Source organism: Bufo bufo, chromosome 1 (assembly GCF_905171765.1).
Source record: "Bufo bufo chromosome 1, aBufBuf1.1, whole genome shotgun sequence".
Taxonomy (NCBI): Eukaryota; Metazoa; Chordata; class Amphibia; order Anura; family Bufonidae; genus Bufo; species Bufo bufo.
The window spans coordinates 546,839,430-546,858,990 of NC_053389.1; the positions used below are offsets into that span (position 1 = coordinate 546,839,430).

The window sequence follows — 19,561 nt, forward strand, 5'->3', positions numbered from 1 at the left end:
GGAGGTGCACACAACATTCAATTATATCTGGCAAAAAAAAAATGTGCCCGAGATCTCTTCAGAATCACATGTCACCTTGAACAGGTTAAATGTTTCACTGGTTCCCAATTTGCCTGCCTCTGGTTTAGCAGATATCACAGGTTAGAGGTTTCAATTTTTAAGAAGAAAATAATAGGCACATTGACTCACCCTTTCAATACAGTGGGCAAACTGGATAGATCAAAATTTTTCCTGAAATGACTAACATTAGGAAGATGTGATTTTAATGTCTTTAGAAAAATGCATCTTGAATTAGGTGGCCTTGATTTTATTTGTCCTTTGTGACACAGAAAAATAGGAAGTAAAAACAAAACTTACCAGAGCAAATTCATGACATACTCTTCCATCAGGTGGCAACTTTGCTCCAAAGCCTAATGCGGGAAACATTTTATCACTGTCATAATCCTGAATAATTTCTCCAACTGCTTTTAGTGCCATGCCATATGCATTCAGCTGATAAGGATTCATGTAATGCAGAGAGGTGGGCTGTGCAGGGTTTCCTGTTTCAAAATAAAGTGCATGAAATAACTAAGTTTTTTTCTTTAAAAATAGCATATTTGCGGTAAATAAATAGTTACAACAAATGTTTTTGATTCAACACTATAAGGCAGCCCTGCCCAACCTGCGGCCCTACAGCTATTAGGGCATGCTGGGACTTGTAGTTTTGCAACATCTGGAGGGCCACAGGTTGAGCATCCCTGCTATAAGGTATATGTTTAATCTACAACTTAGTTACCGTAAATATCACTGCTCAACACTAGTGTACAATGCCCCAGAAGAAGCCAGCTGTGTGGCGAAACCCAGAGTCAGACAGGTTTACCAGGTGTGCAGCTCTTTTTATGCTTTTATCAATGTGTTTTGCGCAAGCATCTTGTTTACATCTGAACATGAATCCTCTAAGATCCTATTAATGGGGAAAAGTTGATTGCTGCTACCTCTAGGAGCTGGAAAGAGGAGGGCAAAGTCTGGGGAACTACAGGTCCCGGCCAGTGCATGACTGATCTGTGCATTTATCTTAGGTGAAAATAAGTGACTTTCTCAACAGTTAGGCTTCTATCACACTCGCGTTAGGCTTGTCCGGCAGGCCCCATTCACTATAAAGGGAACGTGCCGGAGATCTGTCCGCAGCACGGAAAACATGCACGCTGCTGTTTTTGTCTGGCCGCCTCTTGGCATGTTTGCCCTGCTGCGGCCGTATCTCCGGCCCGTCCCCATTATAGCGAATCAACTTCCGCAGCACACATGTGCAAACGTTAGTACGGATCTGGCAGGCTGTTCCCCTGCCGGACAAGCCTAGCACGAGTGTGAAAGAAGCCTTATAGAAGCCTTTTCAAGTGACTTGTTCTAAAGTGTGTGAAAAATGTGTTATTTTTTGGACTGTTTGTTGTTTTTAAAATTTGCACACTTGTGTTGAACGGTGATATTTAATGAAGTTGTATATTTATAAAGTGTGACTCAGACTTTTATTATTGCCAGCTCCAGTAGTGTATATACCCATAATGAGTGCCAATAGTTTGTTAGTGTATGTATATTTTTTATCTGAACAGTAAGCTAATATGCTAATAGTTATTATTACATTATAGGTAAATGTGCCATTTGTGCCATCATTTTTGTCTTACTGAGCTTCAGAGATGATCCAATAAGTTTCATATACATGTTAACTACTGTATGTATATGGAAAATACTAATGCAAGATATTATTGACTGACAATACAAGCTGAGGAGCAGAGACTGGGCACACTGATTGGCACCTTAGATGAAGTATTCACTAGTAATCTTGACATATAACCAGGAACATAGAAAGCCTAATGGCATCTTATCGATATATGATGATATCAGAATCAAGTAAACAATTACTGTCTGTTATTGATAAAGTAGATATAAGCTTACATTTCTTTTCACTCGTTACTGCAGTGTTCTAACCTTAAACTATACGGCAGAAAGACCTTTGTGTTGATCCCGGATGGATTCTGTGTATTCTATCATTCTGGACAAACATAAAAATAGATATAACCTTTGTGGACTTACCGTTTGATGCTGTGAAGTCTATGGCAACGGTGAAATTGATTTGCGTCCTATAGTACAAAGTAATATATTCATTACAAATATATATATATATATATATATATATATATATAGATCTCACAAATACTGTGATAACGGACAGTTTACAAGACAGTACTAATCTGAAGTCCTCAAAAATAAACTAAAAATAATTTCCTGCTTGGTAAGTAAACTAAAATCATGAACTGTAGAAGATGAATATGCATACTAGACATATCACTACAAGTGTTTGCCCTATTTAGTTATCTGTATAATTATATCTGCATATGAGGTTTCAGATTTATAAGATACAGATGAAACTCAAAAAATTAGAATATCGTGCAAAGTTAATTTATTTCAGTAATGCAACTTATAAATGGACTTTTGCACAATATTCAAATTTTTCGAGTTTCACCTGTACATATTATGATTTTGCATTGATTTTTAGTGCTCTGATGATGGGGAAATGAGTGGAAACTAAAGGGCATACCGTGTGATTTTCCCAGGTATCATTCCAGAGCTTTCTCAAGTATATTAGTAGGGTACCTGTACATTACAGGACATTCATATCGCTCCAGATTTCCCACTTCAATTTCACTACAATTCAATTATTGGGAATTAATCCTTAGTTTCTGATAACTACCTGATCACTGAGCAGAGAGCTGCAATTACATGCAGCATACATCCTCTCTGTATGAGGATGAGCGATCGCTACTGTGTTTGTTTGTTCCCATAAAGATTCATTGTTTGTCGGCAGCACATCCCTGTTTACACATAGCAATTCTGGGTACTGATCAAAGGATACAATAACCCAATCAATGAGTGTTTGCTCATCGGGTAACTTGCGGCACATTTATAAACTGAACAGATTGTTTCCATGAATGATTATACCCGATATTTGTCCCAATGATTGCCAGTGTAAAAGGACCTTAACACTATTCTAAATGATTTTTGTTAGTCACTGCTACCAAGTTTAACCTCTTGGGACATAGGGCGTACGCCCTGTGTATTTCCGATTACCGCCACGCGGCAGGCGGTGATCGGAACTGGGTGCCTGCTGAAATCAATCAGCAGGCACCCTGGGTCAACACCGGAGCATAGAAGGGGCTTGTGTTTGAGTGATCGCATCGAGTCCCCGCGCTGCTGTGGCGGGGACTCGATGTCTCAGAAGGCAGCCTGATGCCGTGCAGAGGCTGCCCAATGCCTTGCACGGCATCGGGACCTGCCTTCTACGGGAGCCGAGGAGATCCAGCCTCAGGCTGGGTCTCCTAGGCAACCTGTTTGTTTACTATTCACTGTAGTACACGAACAGGCAATGCATTACAACACAAATGTATTGTAATGCATTGCAGAGGGGATCTGACCCCCAAAAGTGAACATCAGAAATAAAGTAAAGAAAAAAATGTAAAAAAAAGTGTTTTTAATAAAATTAATAAACTAATAAAATTCATAAAGTAAAAAAAAAAAAAAAAACGCCCCTTTCCCCTTATTATATAATAAAAAACAGAAAAAAACCCCACACATATTAGGTATCGCCGTGTTCGTAATGGCCGGCTCTATAAATATATCACATGGTCCATCCTGTCCGATAAATACCATAAAAAATAAAAAATAAAAAAAAGGTGTAAAAAAAAGCCATTTTTGTCACCTTACATCACAAAAAGTGCAACAGCAAGTGATCAAAAAGGCGTATGCCCCCCAAAATAGTACCGATCTAACTGTCACCTCATCCCGCAAAAAATTAGCCCCTATCTAAGCCAATTGCCCAAAAAAAAAAAAAAAACTATGGCTCAGAATATGGAGACACTAAAACATCATTTGTTTTGTTTAAAAAAATGCTGGTATTGTGTAAAACTTAAGTAAATAAAAAAAGTAGACATATTAGGTATCGCTGCGTCCGTAAGAACCTGCTCTATAAAAATATCACATGACCTAACCCCTCAGGTGAACACCGTAAAAAAATAAAAACTGTGTAAAAAAAAGCCACCTTGTCACCTTACATCACAAAAAGTGTAATAGCAAGTGATCAAAAAGTCATACGCACCCCAAAATAGTGCCAATCAAACCGCCATCTCAACCCGAAAAAAATGAGCCCCTACACAAGACAGTCGCCCAAAAAATAAATAAAACTACGGCTTTCAGAATGTGGAGACACTAAAAAATCTTATTTTGTTTCAAAAATGCTTTGTTATATAAAACTGAAACAAACAACCCAAAAAAGTAGTTGTATTTGGTATTGTCGCGTCCATGACAACCTGCTCTATAAAAATACCACACGATCTAACCTGTCAGATGAATGTTGTAAATAACAAAAAATAAAAACTGTGCCAAAACAGCTATTTCTTGTTACCTTGCCTCACAAAAAGTGTAATATAGAGCAACCAAAAATCATATGTACCCTAAAATAGTAGGAAAACTATGAGGGGCAGTATACTTGGTAAAACTTCACTTTTATTAACGTATAGGAGATAAAAAGACGGCCCCTACAGACAAACAACGAGTAAGACCTGCAAACACTCAGCCTGGTGTGGTGAGTGAGCATAGACAATTACATTACATAACAAACAAAGATGTAGGTAGTGGACTGGACCAATTGTATGGAGAGGCGGGCGAGACTGTGTTAGAGGTCTAACCAACTGGCCCTATTGCCTCCCTGCTTGTCCTAGTCCGCCCTACAAGGTGTGTCGACGGGACGGGGTCCAAAAAAGGTGGCCCAGACTGGAACTCTCTTCCTGTATAGGTGACCCTAGTAAGGCCCTAGCACAGGGAAAAAAAAACCCGTCCAAAGGAACCACACATATACAAAAATAATAATAGAGATGTTACCCCACAAATACACCACTTAAAGGGGATAGGGTGGGGATATACTCATGTGTCCCGACGCGTTTCTTCAGAGGATGCCCCAGGATTCATCAGGGGACACGGGGCAGTTACTGCAGTCAAGGTATGGCTGAGTCTGAGGATAACATTAAGAAGCAGAAAACCAGAGTAAGTAAAGTAACATGGATGAACCTCCATCAGTCAACCCATATGGGGCTATGGAGGCAAATCACTTACATTTAGTTGGCAGCGGTCGGCATATGTCTCTAGGTCCACCATCAAGTAAAGACCCAGGGTGGTGGTGTCTGTAGTGGTGGGCTGACTGGCAACTAGTGGGGCAAAACCGCCCCCTTATAAGGGCTGTAGGGCCACGTAGAGCGTGCCATAACCTCCGGCGCCTATTCATGACGCCATAGGAGGTGTATCACTAGCATGGCCATGTGGTCGCGATCACATGTTCGCGCATGCGCACATAGCCCCCATGCGTTTCATGGGGCTGTAGGTGGAACGCACGGCTGTACTTCCGTATAATGTGACCGCCGCGATGCGCCAGCATCACAGGTTGTTGCGTCACGACGGCGGTCACATGATCGGAGCAAAGCAATAGCAGAGATGTCCCAGATGATTAGAGGAGGCCAAGTAAGGCTGCATACCCGATAGGTATAATATCATCCTGGGGCATCATAAGAGACATGCATAACCGCTCCCCCGGTCTGCATGACACATAACTGGGTCGTCCCCCTCTTAAGAGTATATTAGTAGGGAGAACTCGGCTCCAGTGGGGTTTCTAAAGAATAGAGTAAAGAGAGAATGCACCAAGGGGGAGCAAACCACTCATTGGTCTGGTAGGACCATAACCTCCTTATCCCTCTTAAATAAAGGGGACATGACAGTGTGTGTCCATTGTCCCACATATTGGACCAAAAATGTACAGGGGTTATGTGACCGGGAATCTGATCCCCGGATTCAAACTGAAAAAATGGTACTTAGAGGAAACAGCTGAAATTTAATTGCTCATTCAAACCGTGGGGGTGACCGTGTTTAAGGTGAACGTCCACCAGCACTCTCTTTGTAAAATGAGTCTATTCCAATCGCCCCCTCATATAGGTTTGAGCACCCGTTCAATGGCCATGAAACTGATGGCCGAGGAGCGTCCATCATGGGATAACTGCACATGACGCGCTATCGGGGTATCTCTATTATTTCGGATGTCCCCGAAATGTTCCACCATGCGCTTGCACAGTTCCCTAAAGGTTTTGCCAATGTAGCGAAGCCCACATATACACGTCGCCAGGTACATCACACCCGCCGTGTGGCAGTTTATGAAACCCTTCACATGGTAAACGGTATTATTAGGTTCCCCAGTGAAAGTCTTACCTTGTGACAGGCTGCCACAGAAACTGCAGTGTCCGCATCTGTGGCATCCCGTCACAGGTGTATTCAGCCACGTCCGTGGCTTCACCGGTGGGGCAAAATGGCTGTGCACCAGCCTGTCCCTCGGGTTATTGCCTCTCCTAAAAGTGAGGGAGACGGTGGGGCTAAGGACATCAGAGAGGTCGGGGTCCATAAGAAGAGTATCCCAGTGCCGTGCCAGGATTCTCTTCATTTGGGAAGCCGCGGCATCAAACCTTCCTATTAACCGGACAGTACCTTGAGATTCACTCACCCTACTGGTTTTGGGGTGAAGTAACTCAGTTCGCGTACGTGCTTTAGTTTTTTCGTATGCCAGTCTGAGGGTCCTGTCAGGATACCCTCTCTCCTGGAATCTGGTATCTAGCCTGGTATTTAAAGTCACTGGGTTCTGAGCAATTGCGTTTTAATCTCAGGTACTGTCCGGTTGGGATTCCTCTCTTAAGGGGCACAGGATGACAGCTGTCCCACCTGAGCAGAGAGTTAGTGGAAGTCGGCTTACGATAAATGGACTTGCTCAGACCGCCCCATGTCGTCCCTGCAAATAACCACATCCAGAAAGGGGAGGCGATCTTTAACAATCAAGAAAAAACTAAAGCACGTACGCGAACTGAGTTACTTCACCCCACAACCAGTAGGGTGAGTGAATCTCAAGGTACTGTCCGGTTAATAGGAACGTTTGATGCCGCGGCTTCCCAAGTGAAGACAATCCTGGCACGGCACTGGGATACTCTTCTTATGGACCCCGACCTCTCTGATGTCCTTAGCCCCACCGTCTCCCTCACTTTTAGGAGAGGCTGGTGCACAGCCATTTTGCCCCACCGGTGAAGCCACAGACGTGGCTGAATACACCTGTGACGGGATGCCACAGATGCGGACACTGCAGTTTCTGTGGCAGCCTGTCACAAGGTAAGACTTTCACTGGGGAACCTAATAATACCGTTTACAATGTGAAGGGTTTCATAAACTGCCGCACGGCGGGTGTGATCTACCTGGCGACGTGTATATGTGGGCTTCGCTACATTGGCAAAACCTTTAGGGAACTGTGCAAGCGCATGGTGGAACATTTCGGGGTCATCCGAAATAGAGATACCCCGATAGCGCGTCATGTGCAGTTATCCCATGATGGACGCGCCTCGGCCATCAGTTTCATGGCCATTGAACGGGTGCTCAAACCTATACGAGGGGGCGATTGGAATAGACTCATTTTACAAAGAGAGTGCTGGTGGACGTTCACCTTAAACACGGTCACCTCTCACGGTTTGAATGAGCAATTAAATTTCAGCTGTTTCCTCTAAGTACCATTTTTTCAGTTTGAATCCGGGGATCAGATTCCCGGTCACATAACCCCTGTACATTTTTGGTCCAATATGTGGGACAATGGACACACACTGTCATGTCCCCTTTATTTAAGAGGGATAAGGAGGTTATGGTCCTACCAGACCAATGAGTGGTTTGCTCCCCCTTGGTGCATTCTCTCTTTACTTTATTCTTTAGAAACCCCACTGGAGCCGAGTTCTCCCTACTAATATACTCTTAAGAGGGGGACGACACAGTTATGTGTCATGCAGACCGGGGGAGCGGTTATGCATGTCTCTTATGATGCCCCAGGATGATATTATACCTATCGGGTATGCAGCCTTACTTGGCCTCCTCTAATCATCTGGGACATCTCTGCTATTGCTTTGCTCCGATCATGTGACCGCCGTCGTGACGCAACAACCTGTGATGCTGGCGCATCGCGGCGGTCACATGATGCGGAAGTACAGCCGTGCATTCCACCTACAGCTCCATGAAACGCATGGGGGCTATGTGCGCATGCGCGAACATGTGATAGCGACTTTCCCGATCACATGGCCATGCTAGTGATACACCTCCTATGGCGTCATGAATACGCGCCGGAGGTTATGGGACGCTCCACATGGCCCTACAGCCCTTATAAGGGGGCGGTTTTGCCCCACTAGTTGCCGGTCACCCCACCACTACAGACACCACCACCCTGGGTCTTTACTTGATGGTGGACCTAGAGCCATACGCCGACCGCTGCCAACTAAATGTAAGTGATTTGCCTCCATAGCCCCATATGGGTTGACTGATGGAGGTTCATCCATGTTACTTTACGTACTCTGGTTTTCTGCTTCTTAATGTTATCCTCAGACTCAGCCATACCTTGACTGCAGTAACTGCCCTGTGTCCCCTGATGAATCCTGAGGCATCCTCTGAAGAAACGCGTCGGGACACATGAGTATATCCCCACCCTATCCCCTTTAAGTGGTGTATTTGTGGGGTAACATCTCTATTATTATTTTTGTATATGTGTGGTTCCTTTGGACAGGTTTTTTTCTCCCTGTGCTAGGGCCTTATTAGGGTCACCTATACAGGAAGAGAGTTCCAGTCTGGGCCACCCATTGCGGGGCTTTTTTGGACCCCGTCCCGTGGACACACCTTGTAGGGTGGACTAGGACAAGCAGGGAGGCAATAGGGCCAGTTGGTTAGACCTCTAACACAGTCTCGCCCGCCTCTCCATACAATTGGTCCAGTCCACTACCTACATCTCTGTTTGTTATGTAATGTAATTGTCTATGCTCACTCACCACACCAGGCTGAGTGTTTGCAGGTCTTACTCGTTGTTTGTCTGTAGGGGCCGTCTTTTTATCTCCTATACGTTAATAAAAGTGAAGTTTTACCAAGTATACTGCCCCTCATAGTTTTTCTGATTGTTAATTGAGCAGTATTCAGGGAGACACCATTGCCTCTCCTGACCGACCACCTTTAACCCTAAAATAGTACCAACAAAACTGCCACCTTATCTCGTAGTTTCCAAAATGGGGTCACTTTTTTGGAGTTTCTACTCTAGGGGTGCATCAGGGGTGCTTTAAATGGGACATGGTGTCAAAAAACCAGTCCAGCAAAATCTGCCTTCTAAAAACCGTATGGCATTCCTTTCCTTCTGCCACATATGGGGTGTTTCTGTAAACTACAGAATCAGGGCCATAAATATTGAGTTTTGTTTGGCTGTTAACCCTTGCTTTCTAACTGGAAAAAATGGATTCAAATGGATAATCTGCCAAAAAAGTGAAATTTTATCTCTATTTTCCATTAATTCTTGTGGAACACCTAAAGGGTTAACAAAGTTTGTAATATCAGTTTTGAATACCTTGAGGGGTGTAGTTTCTAAAATGGGGTAATTTTTGGGTGGTTTCTATTATGTAAGCCTCACAAAGTTACTTCAGACCTGAACTGGTCTTGAAAAAGAGGGTTTTAAAAATTTCAAGATTTGCTTCTAAACTTCTAAGCCTTGTAACGTCCCCAAAAATAAAAATGGCATTCACAAAATGATCCAAACATGAAGTAGACATATGGGAAATGTAAAGTAATAACTTTTTTTTGAGGTATTACTATCTATTATAAAAGTAGAGAAATTGAAATTTGCTAATTTTTCCAAATTTTTGGGTAAATTTTGAATTTTTTTATAAATAAAAATAATTTTTTTTGACTCAATTTTACCACTGTCATGAAGTACAAAATGTGACGAGAAAACAATCTCAGAATGGCCTGGATAAGTAAAAGCGTTTTAAAGTTATCACCACATAAAGTGACATGTCAGATTTGCAAAAAATGGCCTGGTCCAGAAGGTGAAAAATGGCCCGGTCCTTAAGGGGTTAACCAGCTGGTATAGCAATAGGTACAAGGGGTCATTCACAAAGAGTTTTATGTAAAAAAAAAAGTTAAACATAATCTAAAGTGGGCAAAGCTTAGTGGAAGAGACATGGCCACCACACGTTTACTCAATAAAACTGGCATAAATTACAGCTAAAACTCCGAGCTGGGGTAGGTTTCAGTTTCTGGTGCACGGTTCTCACAGATTAATTAAAGGGCCTGTGCCTCTTAATAAATTGGTCACATCTTTTGCTTTTTAATAAGACTGGCATGTGAAACATCAGTATTTCGTAAATAACCCCCGCTGAGTCTTGAATATATCAGCTTTAATTAATCATCAACCTCAGCTAACCTCTTGACTTTTACATCCTGCTTTGTTATAGCAGTAACTATTTTTCCGTAGTAAAGTTTGTGCTGTATCAGAACATATCAAATCGTGGGATAATCACACGTTGATGCCACTTTTATAATGGAGGAGTTTTATTTTGTTATATGGCATTATCCTTAGTTGGCCTACTTCTCTTCAGTGAATAGTGCTTTTCCATTTTCTCAGGTATTTTAGCTGTTTAGTTCTTCATCCTTAAAATGCATTAACCTTTTCCCAATCGGTGCTTCTTCCATCTCATTTAGAGACACTGTAATTGCATAATTTGCATCATTTAAATTTCATTAAAAGACTTGTCTGCTTTTCAAATACCTTTTTGGGGAATTCTACGCTAATAGATGTACCCTATGAGAGTACTATTTTTTGCTCCATAACAACTCAGAAGTGGGGAGAAAATGGCAGTGCGTCTTATAAAGAAGCACTCACTAGTACACAGTAGGACCGGGGAGCGGTAAATACAGTGCTTCTGGTGCTTTCTGTACTCACTGCTCCCTGGTCTTCTCCAGGCACTGACCCGTGTCTTGACCGCACAACTATATCTGCAATAACCACACATAAACACTTTCTATAACAAGCATTCTTCTCGAGAAATTTCCTTCCATAAAATGTGAACTACACTTACACTGTATTCTTTTCAAGAAATGCAGTATATTAGTTATTTGCTGCGTCTGACTCTTTTAGATGTATGGTATGCATCCCCGTGTAGTATCTGTGAAGGTCACAAGGCATTTGTAAAACCTGATCATGTACAAATCCTGCTAAAAGCTAAAAGTGTTTTCAACAAGTATGGAGGCTAAGATGTTGTATGAAAATGATAATCTACCAAGCTATTGTTATGACCAGAAGTAGGAACACAACCATTTCTATTGGCAACCAATCCATATAAAGTGCATGTACTAGACAAGCTTCTCTTCGATAACTACTATGCCATAACCACTGTACTAACAACTACATTTTATGTCAGAATATATATTACAAAATAATATTTAACTTAAAAAATCTAGTTCACCAATGGGGAATGTTTTTTTGTGTCATATAACAATGGTCGTCAAACATAACAAAAATCACTAAAGAGAAAGACCAAATTTCAGCTTGATTACTACACTTACAATTCATCACACAAGCTAAACTCCAAGCAATCATTATCTTCTGTCCACTTTCCATCACATTGAATCTGTAGCTACTATCAAATGTCTAAACACAGTCATTGCCGACCAGCATCTCATATGTAGCTGGACAATGTCCACATGTATGCAGTCATGGACTAAGCCAAGTATTGTTGGTTGAACAATATAAGTGATAATAGATTTGATCTTTTAAATATGCCAATAAACTGCATAAAGTTTTAGAGTAAGAAAGAGAAAATGTCATGACTTTCAGGGATGTAAGACTACTGTTTGGCTTACCCAACCATCTGTCCAACCTCACAATAACTATGCAGAAACTTCTTATAGTTAAAGGCCATAACAGCTGTATTCATCAGCCATATACTGTATATCATAAAAACATTTTTATTCAAATATATAAACAGATCAAAGAAATTGTAACAGAAAAGGAGCATAACCTATAAGACTCCTCATACCAATTAGGGTGCTCTCCATAAGGATATATAGTACCCCACCCCCCAAAATCCTGACTTAGGCCAAAAAATGGATCCTGTTGCACATTTGGCATCAGTTCGAACCATTCCTGTCTAAGATATGTTTATTTTTAGATGGAAAAGGGAGAGTTTAGAAGAACAGAAAAAAAGTATCCTGTGCATCAGTTATGCACTGGATCCATTTATTTTATTTTTTTAACAGGATCCTGTTTTATTTTTTTCTGTCCTTCTGACGGATCAGAAGAAAGGAAAATGAAAAGTAGACGTGAACTCTCCCTTATAGGATCGCTACCTGACATCTGGTGGCATCAGAGACAAAGCTTGCTACAAGCTCATTTGCATACCTTCTTCCCAGACTTCCAGCAGATTTATGGCCAATAAGACTCCTCACGCCGATTATGGAGCTCTCCATAGGGAGATATAGTAGCCCCAAATCCTGACCTAAGCCTCTAACCTAGCTAAGCCAATAGTTCCTGCTGTGCACTGATGAGGGTCAATCAACCCAAAACAGCTGTCTGCAGATGAGGTGCTGGCTTAGTTATGATCCAAGTCCTGTCTCAAGGTCTATTTAAAGGGTCAAACATTGACTTATAGGTAGTGGCGTCGCTAGGGGGGGGCGAGGGGGGGCAATCGCCCCCCCTATGTTGTCCTTTGCCCCCCCCGCTGATTCCCCCAGGTGAATACTAATGAGCGCTTCCATTATGGAAGCGCTCATTAGAACCGAGAGACCAGGAAGTGGTGAACGCTCTGTACTTACCACTTCCTGGTCCTCGGCTGTCGGCTGTGCAGGGCTGCGCACAGCGTGAGGGCGCTCTGTGACCTCACGCTGTGCGCGCCAGTTCAGAGCACAGCCGACAGCGGGAGAGGCAGGCGGCGTCCAGGAGCAGGAGAGGTAAGTGTTTTTTTATTTTATAAAATATGTGGCTGCTGGGGGCATAAGGGGGCTAATGATGAGAAGCATATGGGGGCTAATAATGAGGGGCATAAGGGGGCTAATGATGAGAGGCATATGGGGGCTAATGATGAGAGGCATATGGGGGCTTATGATGAGAGGCATATGGGGCTAATGATGAGAGGCATATGGGGCTAATGATGAGAGGCATATGGGGGCTAATGATGAGAGGCATATGGGGCTAATGATGAGAGGCATATGGGGCTAATGATGAGAGGCATATGGGGCTAATGATGAGAGGCATATGGGGCTAATGATGAGAGGCATATGGGGGCTAATGATGAGAGGCATATGGGGGCTAATGATGAGAGGCATATGGGGGCTAATGATGAGAGGCATATGGGGGCTAATGATGAGAGGCATATGGGGGCTAATGATGAGAGGCATATGGGGCTAATGATGAGAGGCATATGGGGCTAATGATGAGAGGCATATGGGGCTAATGATGAGAGGCATATGGGGGCTAATGATGAGAGGCATATGGGGGCTAATGATGAGAGGCATATGGGGCTAATGATGAGAGGCATATGGGGCTAATGATGAGAGGCATATGGGGCTAATGATGAGAGGCATATGGGGCTAATGATGAGAGGCATATGGGGCTAATGATGAGAGGCATATGGGGCTAATGATGAGAGGCATATGGGGGCTAATGATGAGAGGCATATGGGCTAATGATGAGAGGCATATGGGGCTAATGATGAGAGGCATATGGGGCTAATGATGAGAGGCATATGGGGGCTAATGATGAGAGGCATATGGGGGCTAATGATGAGAGGCATATGGGGGCTAATGATGAGAGGCATATGGGGGCTAATGATGAGAGGCATTTGGGGGGCTAATGATGAGAGGCATTTGGGGGGCTAATGATGAGAGCCATATGGGGGCTAATGATAGGCAGCATATGGGGGCTAATGATGAGAGGCAGCATATGGGGGCTAATGAGGCATAAGGGCTGATATGGGGGCTAATGAGAGGCATGGGGCTGATATGGGAGTGATGAGAGGCATAATGGGGGCTAATAAGAGGCATAATAACAGTGTCATCCACAGATGCCCCCATAACAGTGTGTCTTCCACAGATCCACCATAACAGTACGCCTGCGCACTGATGAGAGACAGAAAGAAGGGGAAAGAATCCGCGAAAAACAAGCAGAGGACGGCACAGCAGACGACTGAATAGCTTCTTTTGTAAGTAAATTGTTTTAGTATAAATGTATCCCTGCATATCGCAATTCTCTCGTATTTTGTAATCTTATTTATATATACTTAATTTGTTTTTGCCCCCCCATTTTTGACTGTGGTATCTTTGTGCCCTCCCTATATATTGTTCCTAGAGTCGCCACTGCTTATAGGATAGCTACCTTACATCTGGTGGCATCAGAGTCAGAGCTTGCTAGGGAAAAGTAGTTTCAGTAAGCATCTACACAAGGATCATTGTATGCAGTCCTCTCTCTTTTCATCTAAGCACATAAGTGATTCAGTCTCATGAGTACATTTCAGGTGCCAAGGATGCTTGTAGAACCATCATTATGACCTCTGGTTATGATTTATATACGTGATCCAACCATATGAAGATGTGCTAGGGCTGCAGTAAACGATTATTTAAGTCATCGAGTATTCTATCGATTATTTTTTACGATTAATCGAGTAATCTAATAAGAAAAACCTTCTTAAAATAATGTATTACTTTATAAAAATGTCCCCCTTTCCCAGTGCCATCAGTTCAGCAGCCCCTCCATGCCATGTCCCCTAGTGCCCCCATGATGGCACTGCCATCAGCCCCTTCATCCAGATTGCCATGATGTCCCCCTTTCCCAGTGCCTCCATGCCATCCACCATGTCCCCCACTCCCCCAGATCAACCCTCCGAGTGCCTAATCACAGGTTCCCCCATTAACCCCCCCAATACTTTTATACATGGCAAATCATAGGTGCATCCATTAACCCCTCTAATACCAATAACGTTATACATGCCAAATCACAGGTGCCCCCCCGCCAATAACTTTATACATGCCAAACCACAGCTGCCCACACATTTCCCCATGCCAAATCACAGGTGCCCCCGTTTTCCCCAGCCTATGCCAAATCACAGGTGCCCCCATTTCCCCATGCCAAATCACAGGTGCCACCATTTACCGCCCCGCCGCCTCTGCTAACTTTATACTTACCTTTCAGTGCAGAGTGCGCCGACACACAGAGTCCGCAGGAGACGCGTCTTCATCCCAGCACGCACTGGGGACCTGACGTCACACACAGCGGCAGCCAGCGTGCTGACGATGTGTGAACGCAAGGTCCTGCAGCGCAGTGCTGACGGGAGGCCATGGAGCGGTGAGTGAGAAGCTTAATTTCACTCACGCTCTGTGGTCATGTGATTTAAACGAATCCTCGATGCAGAAAAACTGCATCGAGGATTTTTTTGCCTCGATTACATCGATTAAATCGATGAATCGTTTCAGCCCTAAGATGTGCCCTACTGATATTTTAACTTTTCAACACACTGTCATCTGAAAATAATGCTTTCATAGAATTAAGCAAAAAAGAATTTTATCACATATGTATATTCTTCTCACAAGCAGTGATCTGATTCTTCCAGCACAGACAAGTTTGTTTAAAAGCTGGGCATTTCAGCCTAACTATAAATATGAGGAGCAATATATGTTGTTTAGCAGCATAATAAGCTAAAAACTGTCCGCTGTGGACAATCTCTTTTACTTAAAATGGAACCTTGACAATAAGCTGATCACAGGATGTTGCATTTATAGTATACCCAGCAATTAATGGTAATCTATGAGGGAATCCAGTAGTATGTGCACTATTCCCTGACAGCAACAACACAGAACCATTTAAGCATTACATTGTGCCTATTTAATTTAATTGCCTGTTCATATAAAGTTGATTGTGCAGGGTTCTCTAGAGTGAGAGACATTCGGTTTAGCTGCTTTCTAATCTGGCTAATAAATACGACCTGAGTGGAGAACTCAGAATTTCCTAACAAGATTTTTAAACAGGACCTGTCACCACAAAATGCAGTGCAATATGCAGGCCGTATACTATAGAGCAGAAGGAGTTGAGCAGATTGATATATAGTTTTGTGGTAAAAGATTCAGTAAAACTTGTAATTAATACATTTAAATCTCTGCTATTTCTGACTTCAGTTTTACACGGGAGGTGTTATCAGTGATTGATAGCATTCTCTGTGAAAGTGTGTATACATAGATAGCTGTCAGTCACTGATAGTTGTACATCGGGGAGGTGTTATCAGTGATTGATGGCATTCTCTGTGAAAGTGTGTATACATAGCTGTCAGTCACTGATAGTTGTACATCGGCGAAGTGTTATCAGTGATTGATGGCATTCTCTGTATAAGTGTGTGTATACTGAGATAGCTGTCAGTCACTGATCGTTGTATACAGGGGAAGGTGTTATCAGTGATTGATACCATTCTCTGTGTAAGTGTGTATACTGAGATAGCTGTCAGTCACTGATCGTTGTATACAGGGGAAGGTGTTATCAGTGATTGATACCATTCTCTGTGTAAGGGCTCATGTACACAAACGTATTTTCTTTCCATGTCCATTCTGTTTTTTTTGCGGACCGTATACGGAACCATTAATTTAAATGGGTCCGCAAAAAAAAGCAAGGTGCTCCGTGTGCATTCCGTTTCCGTATGTCCGTATTTCCGTTCCGCCAAAAAATAGAACATGTCCTATTATTGTCCGCATTACAGACAAGGATAGTACTGTTCTATTAGGGCCAGCTGTTCCGTTCCGCAAAGTACGGAATGCACACGGACGTCATCCGTATTTTTTGCGGATCAGTTTTCTGCGGACCGCAAAATACATACGGTCGTGTGCATACATAAATAGCTGTAAGTCACTGATAGTTGTATACAGGGCTCATGCACACGACCGCATGTTTTTTTTTGCGGTCTGCAGACATCCTCCATTGTATGCATTTTTGCTGGGGATTGCCATTAGCAACTGGCCACAAGTGCAGGATCTCCCCCCCCCCCCCCCCCGGTATAGATGCACCACTGCATATGGGGTTGAGTACTTCCTGCTTTTTAATACCACGCCAATTTGTAGTTTGTGTCAGTCAAATGATATAACAATCTGCGCAGCTTCTCCTGCCTCATAACATGCTCCCTGTTGCAGATTACAATGCATTTTGTGGTGAGAGGTCCTCTTTAAGACAACTATATATAATAGTATCCTTCAGCAACTATATATATATATATATATATATATATATATATATATATCTTAATACTCAATATATTATACAGCCTAGTAATGCAGTAGTGCAGTTTACAGGACATTGGAATATGGACATCTTGTACTGTAGATAACATAACTAATTCTAATGTAGGATGCTATGATCATGGAAATCAGTTTTATCATTGTGTAAATTAAAATACTAAAATGATTTATAGAAGACACAAAAAAATACACAGAACTGCATCTTGAAAACACAATGCAAGGTTTCATATGATGGAGAGTTCATTTAGATTACTGTTACCTAGTAGAGTCAATGTAAACTAAAAGAAATAGGTTACATTAAAAGTACTATTGTACAGTAATGTGGAACAAAGAAGAAGTATCCATGCAATTGTCTGGTAATAACAGCAACTGCTGTACGGTACAATGTTTACTAAATTATAATATATTTGTTCTCAAATAATTCGATATACTTATTTGAGCGTGTCAAAATGATTATAACATTAATAAGCTTATCATAAAGTCAACAATTCAAACCGATTCAATTTTTGGGGTCCGCACACCATTGAACTGATTCACTTTAATGGGTCCGCGATCTGCCCCGTTCCGCAAAAAGATAGGACATGTTCCATCTTTTTGTGGAACGGAAGTATGTGCTTCCGTTCCTCACCATTCCGCATCTCCGGATTTACGGACCCATTGAAGTGAATGGGTCCGCATCCGTGATGCGGAATGCCCACTGAACGGCGCCCGTGTATTGCGGTCCGCAATACGGCAATGGGCAGCACACATAGTACCTATTCAGTGGACAGTTGAAAAAATACTTGCCACCAGAATATTCCTTTAAATAGGTCTGCAGCATCTTACTGATGATCAGTGATGGGTGGGGGTTGGTTCCCCGCAGATATATGTCAGTGATGGCAATATTAAATTAATTATGAACATGGGAAAACCCCTGGACAGAGAAATGCAATATATATCATTTTTTTCACAATGTGATTCATTTTTCATCTGCACCACAGGACGGTACAATGGTAGTGACAGCAAGCAAAATCAATGTTTGTCCAAAGCCCTGTATTTTAACCCCTTCACTACCGAGCCACTTTTCACCTTAAATCCCAGGCCGATCTGACATGTGTCATTTTATGTGGTGATAACTTTAAAACCCTTTTACTTATCCAGGCCATTATGAGATTGTTTTCTTGTCACACATTGTACTTCATGACAGTGGTAAAATTGTGTCAAAAAATTTCATTTTTATTTATAAAAAAAATACCAAAATTTGCCAAAAATGTGAAAAAAAAGCAAAATTTCTAAATTTCAATTTCTCTACTTTTATAATACATAGTAATAACTCCAAAAATAGTTACTACTTTACATTCCCCGCATGTCTACTTCATGTTTGGATCATTTTGTAAATGCCATTTTATTTTTTGGGGACGTTAGAAGGCTTAGAAGTTTAGAAGCAAATCTTAAAATTTTTCAGAAAAGTTCCAAAACCCACTTTTTAAGGACCAGTTCAGGTCTGAAGTCACTTTGTGAGGCTTACATAATAGAAACCACCCAAATATTACCCCATGTTAGAAACTACACCCCTTAAGGTATTCAAAACTGATTTTACAAACTTTGTTAACCCTTTAGGCCCCTTTCACATGGGCGAGTATTCCGCCCGGATGCGATGCGTGAGGTGAACGCATTGCACCCGCACTGAATACCAACCCATTCATTTCTATGGGGCTGTTCACATGAGCGGTGATTTTCACGCAACACTTGTGCGTTGCGTGAAAATCGCAGCATGATCTATATTCTGCGTTTTTCACGCAACGCAGGCCCCATAGAAGTGAATAGGGCTGCGTGAAAATCGCAAGCATCCGCAAGCAAGTGCGGATGCGGTGCGATTTTCACGCACAGTTGCTATGAGACGATCGGGATGGAGACCCGATCATTATTATTTTCCCTTATATCATGGTTATAAGGGAAAATAATAGCATTCTGAATACAGAATGCATAGTAAAACAGCACTGGAGGGGTTAAATTTTTTTTTTTTAACTCAACTTAGTCCACTTGATCGCGATGCCGGCATCTCCTTCTGTCTCCTTTACTGAACAGGACCTGTGGTGAGCATTCATTATAGGTCAAGGACCTTTGGTGACGTCACTCCGGTCATCACATGGTACGTCACATGATCTTTTACCATGGTGATGGATCATGTGATGACCGGAGTGACGTCATCAAAGGTCCTTTACCCAGGTCCTGAAGAAAGAATACAGAAGGAGATGCTGGGCTGCACTATCAAGTGGACTAAGGTGAGTTAAATTATTATTATTATTTTTTTAACCCCTCCAGCGCTATTTTACTTTGCATTCTGTATTCAGAATGCTATTATTTTCCCTTATAACCATGTTATAAGGGGAAATAATACAAATTACAGAAC

The 19,561-nt window shown here is 42.3% G+C and overlaps 1 protein-coding gene across 1 annotated transcript in view; it reads right to left on the reverse strand.

Moving 5' to 3' along the window:
- Positions 1–19,561, reverse strand: part of CPNE8 (copine 8) — a 298,438-nt gene that overhangs the window by 31,912 nt on the left and 246,965 nt on the right. Inside the window, exons 14-15 of the mRNA XM_040412364.1 lie at positions 2,068–2,114; positions 358–539 (exon numbers count right to left, since the gene is read on the reverse strand). Of these exons, the coding sequence (XP_040268298.1) occupies positions 358–539; positions 2,068–2,114 (229 nt within the window). The remainder of the gene's footprint in view (positions 1–357; positions 540–2,067; positions 2,115–19,561) is intronic.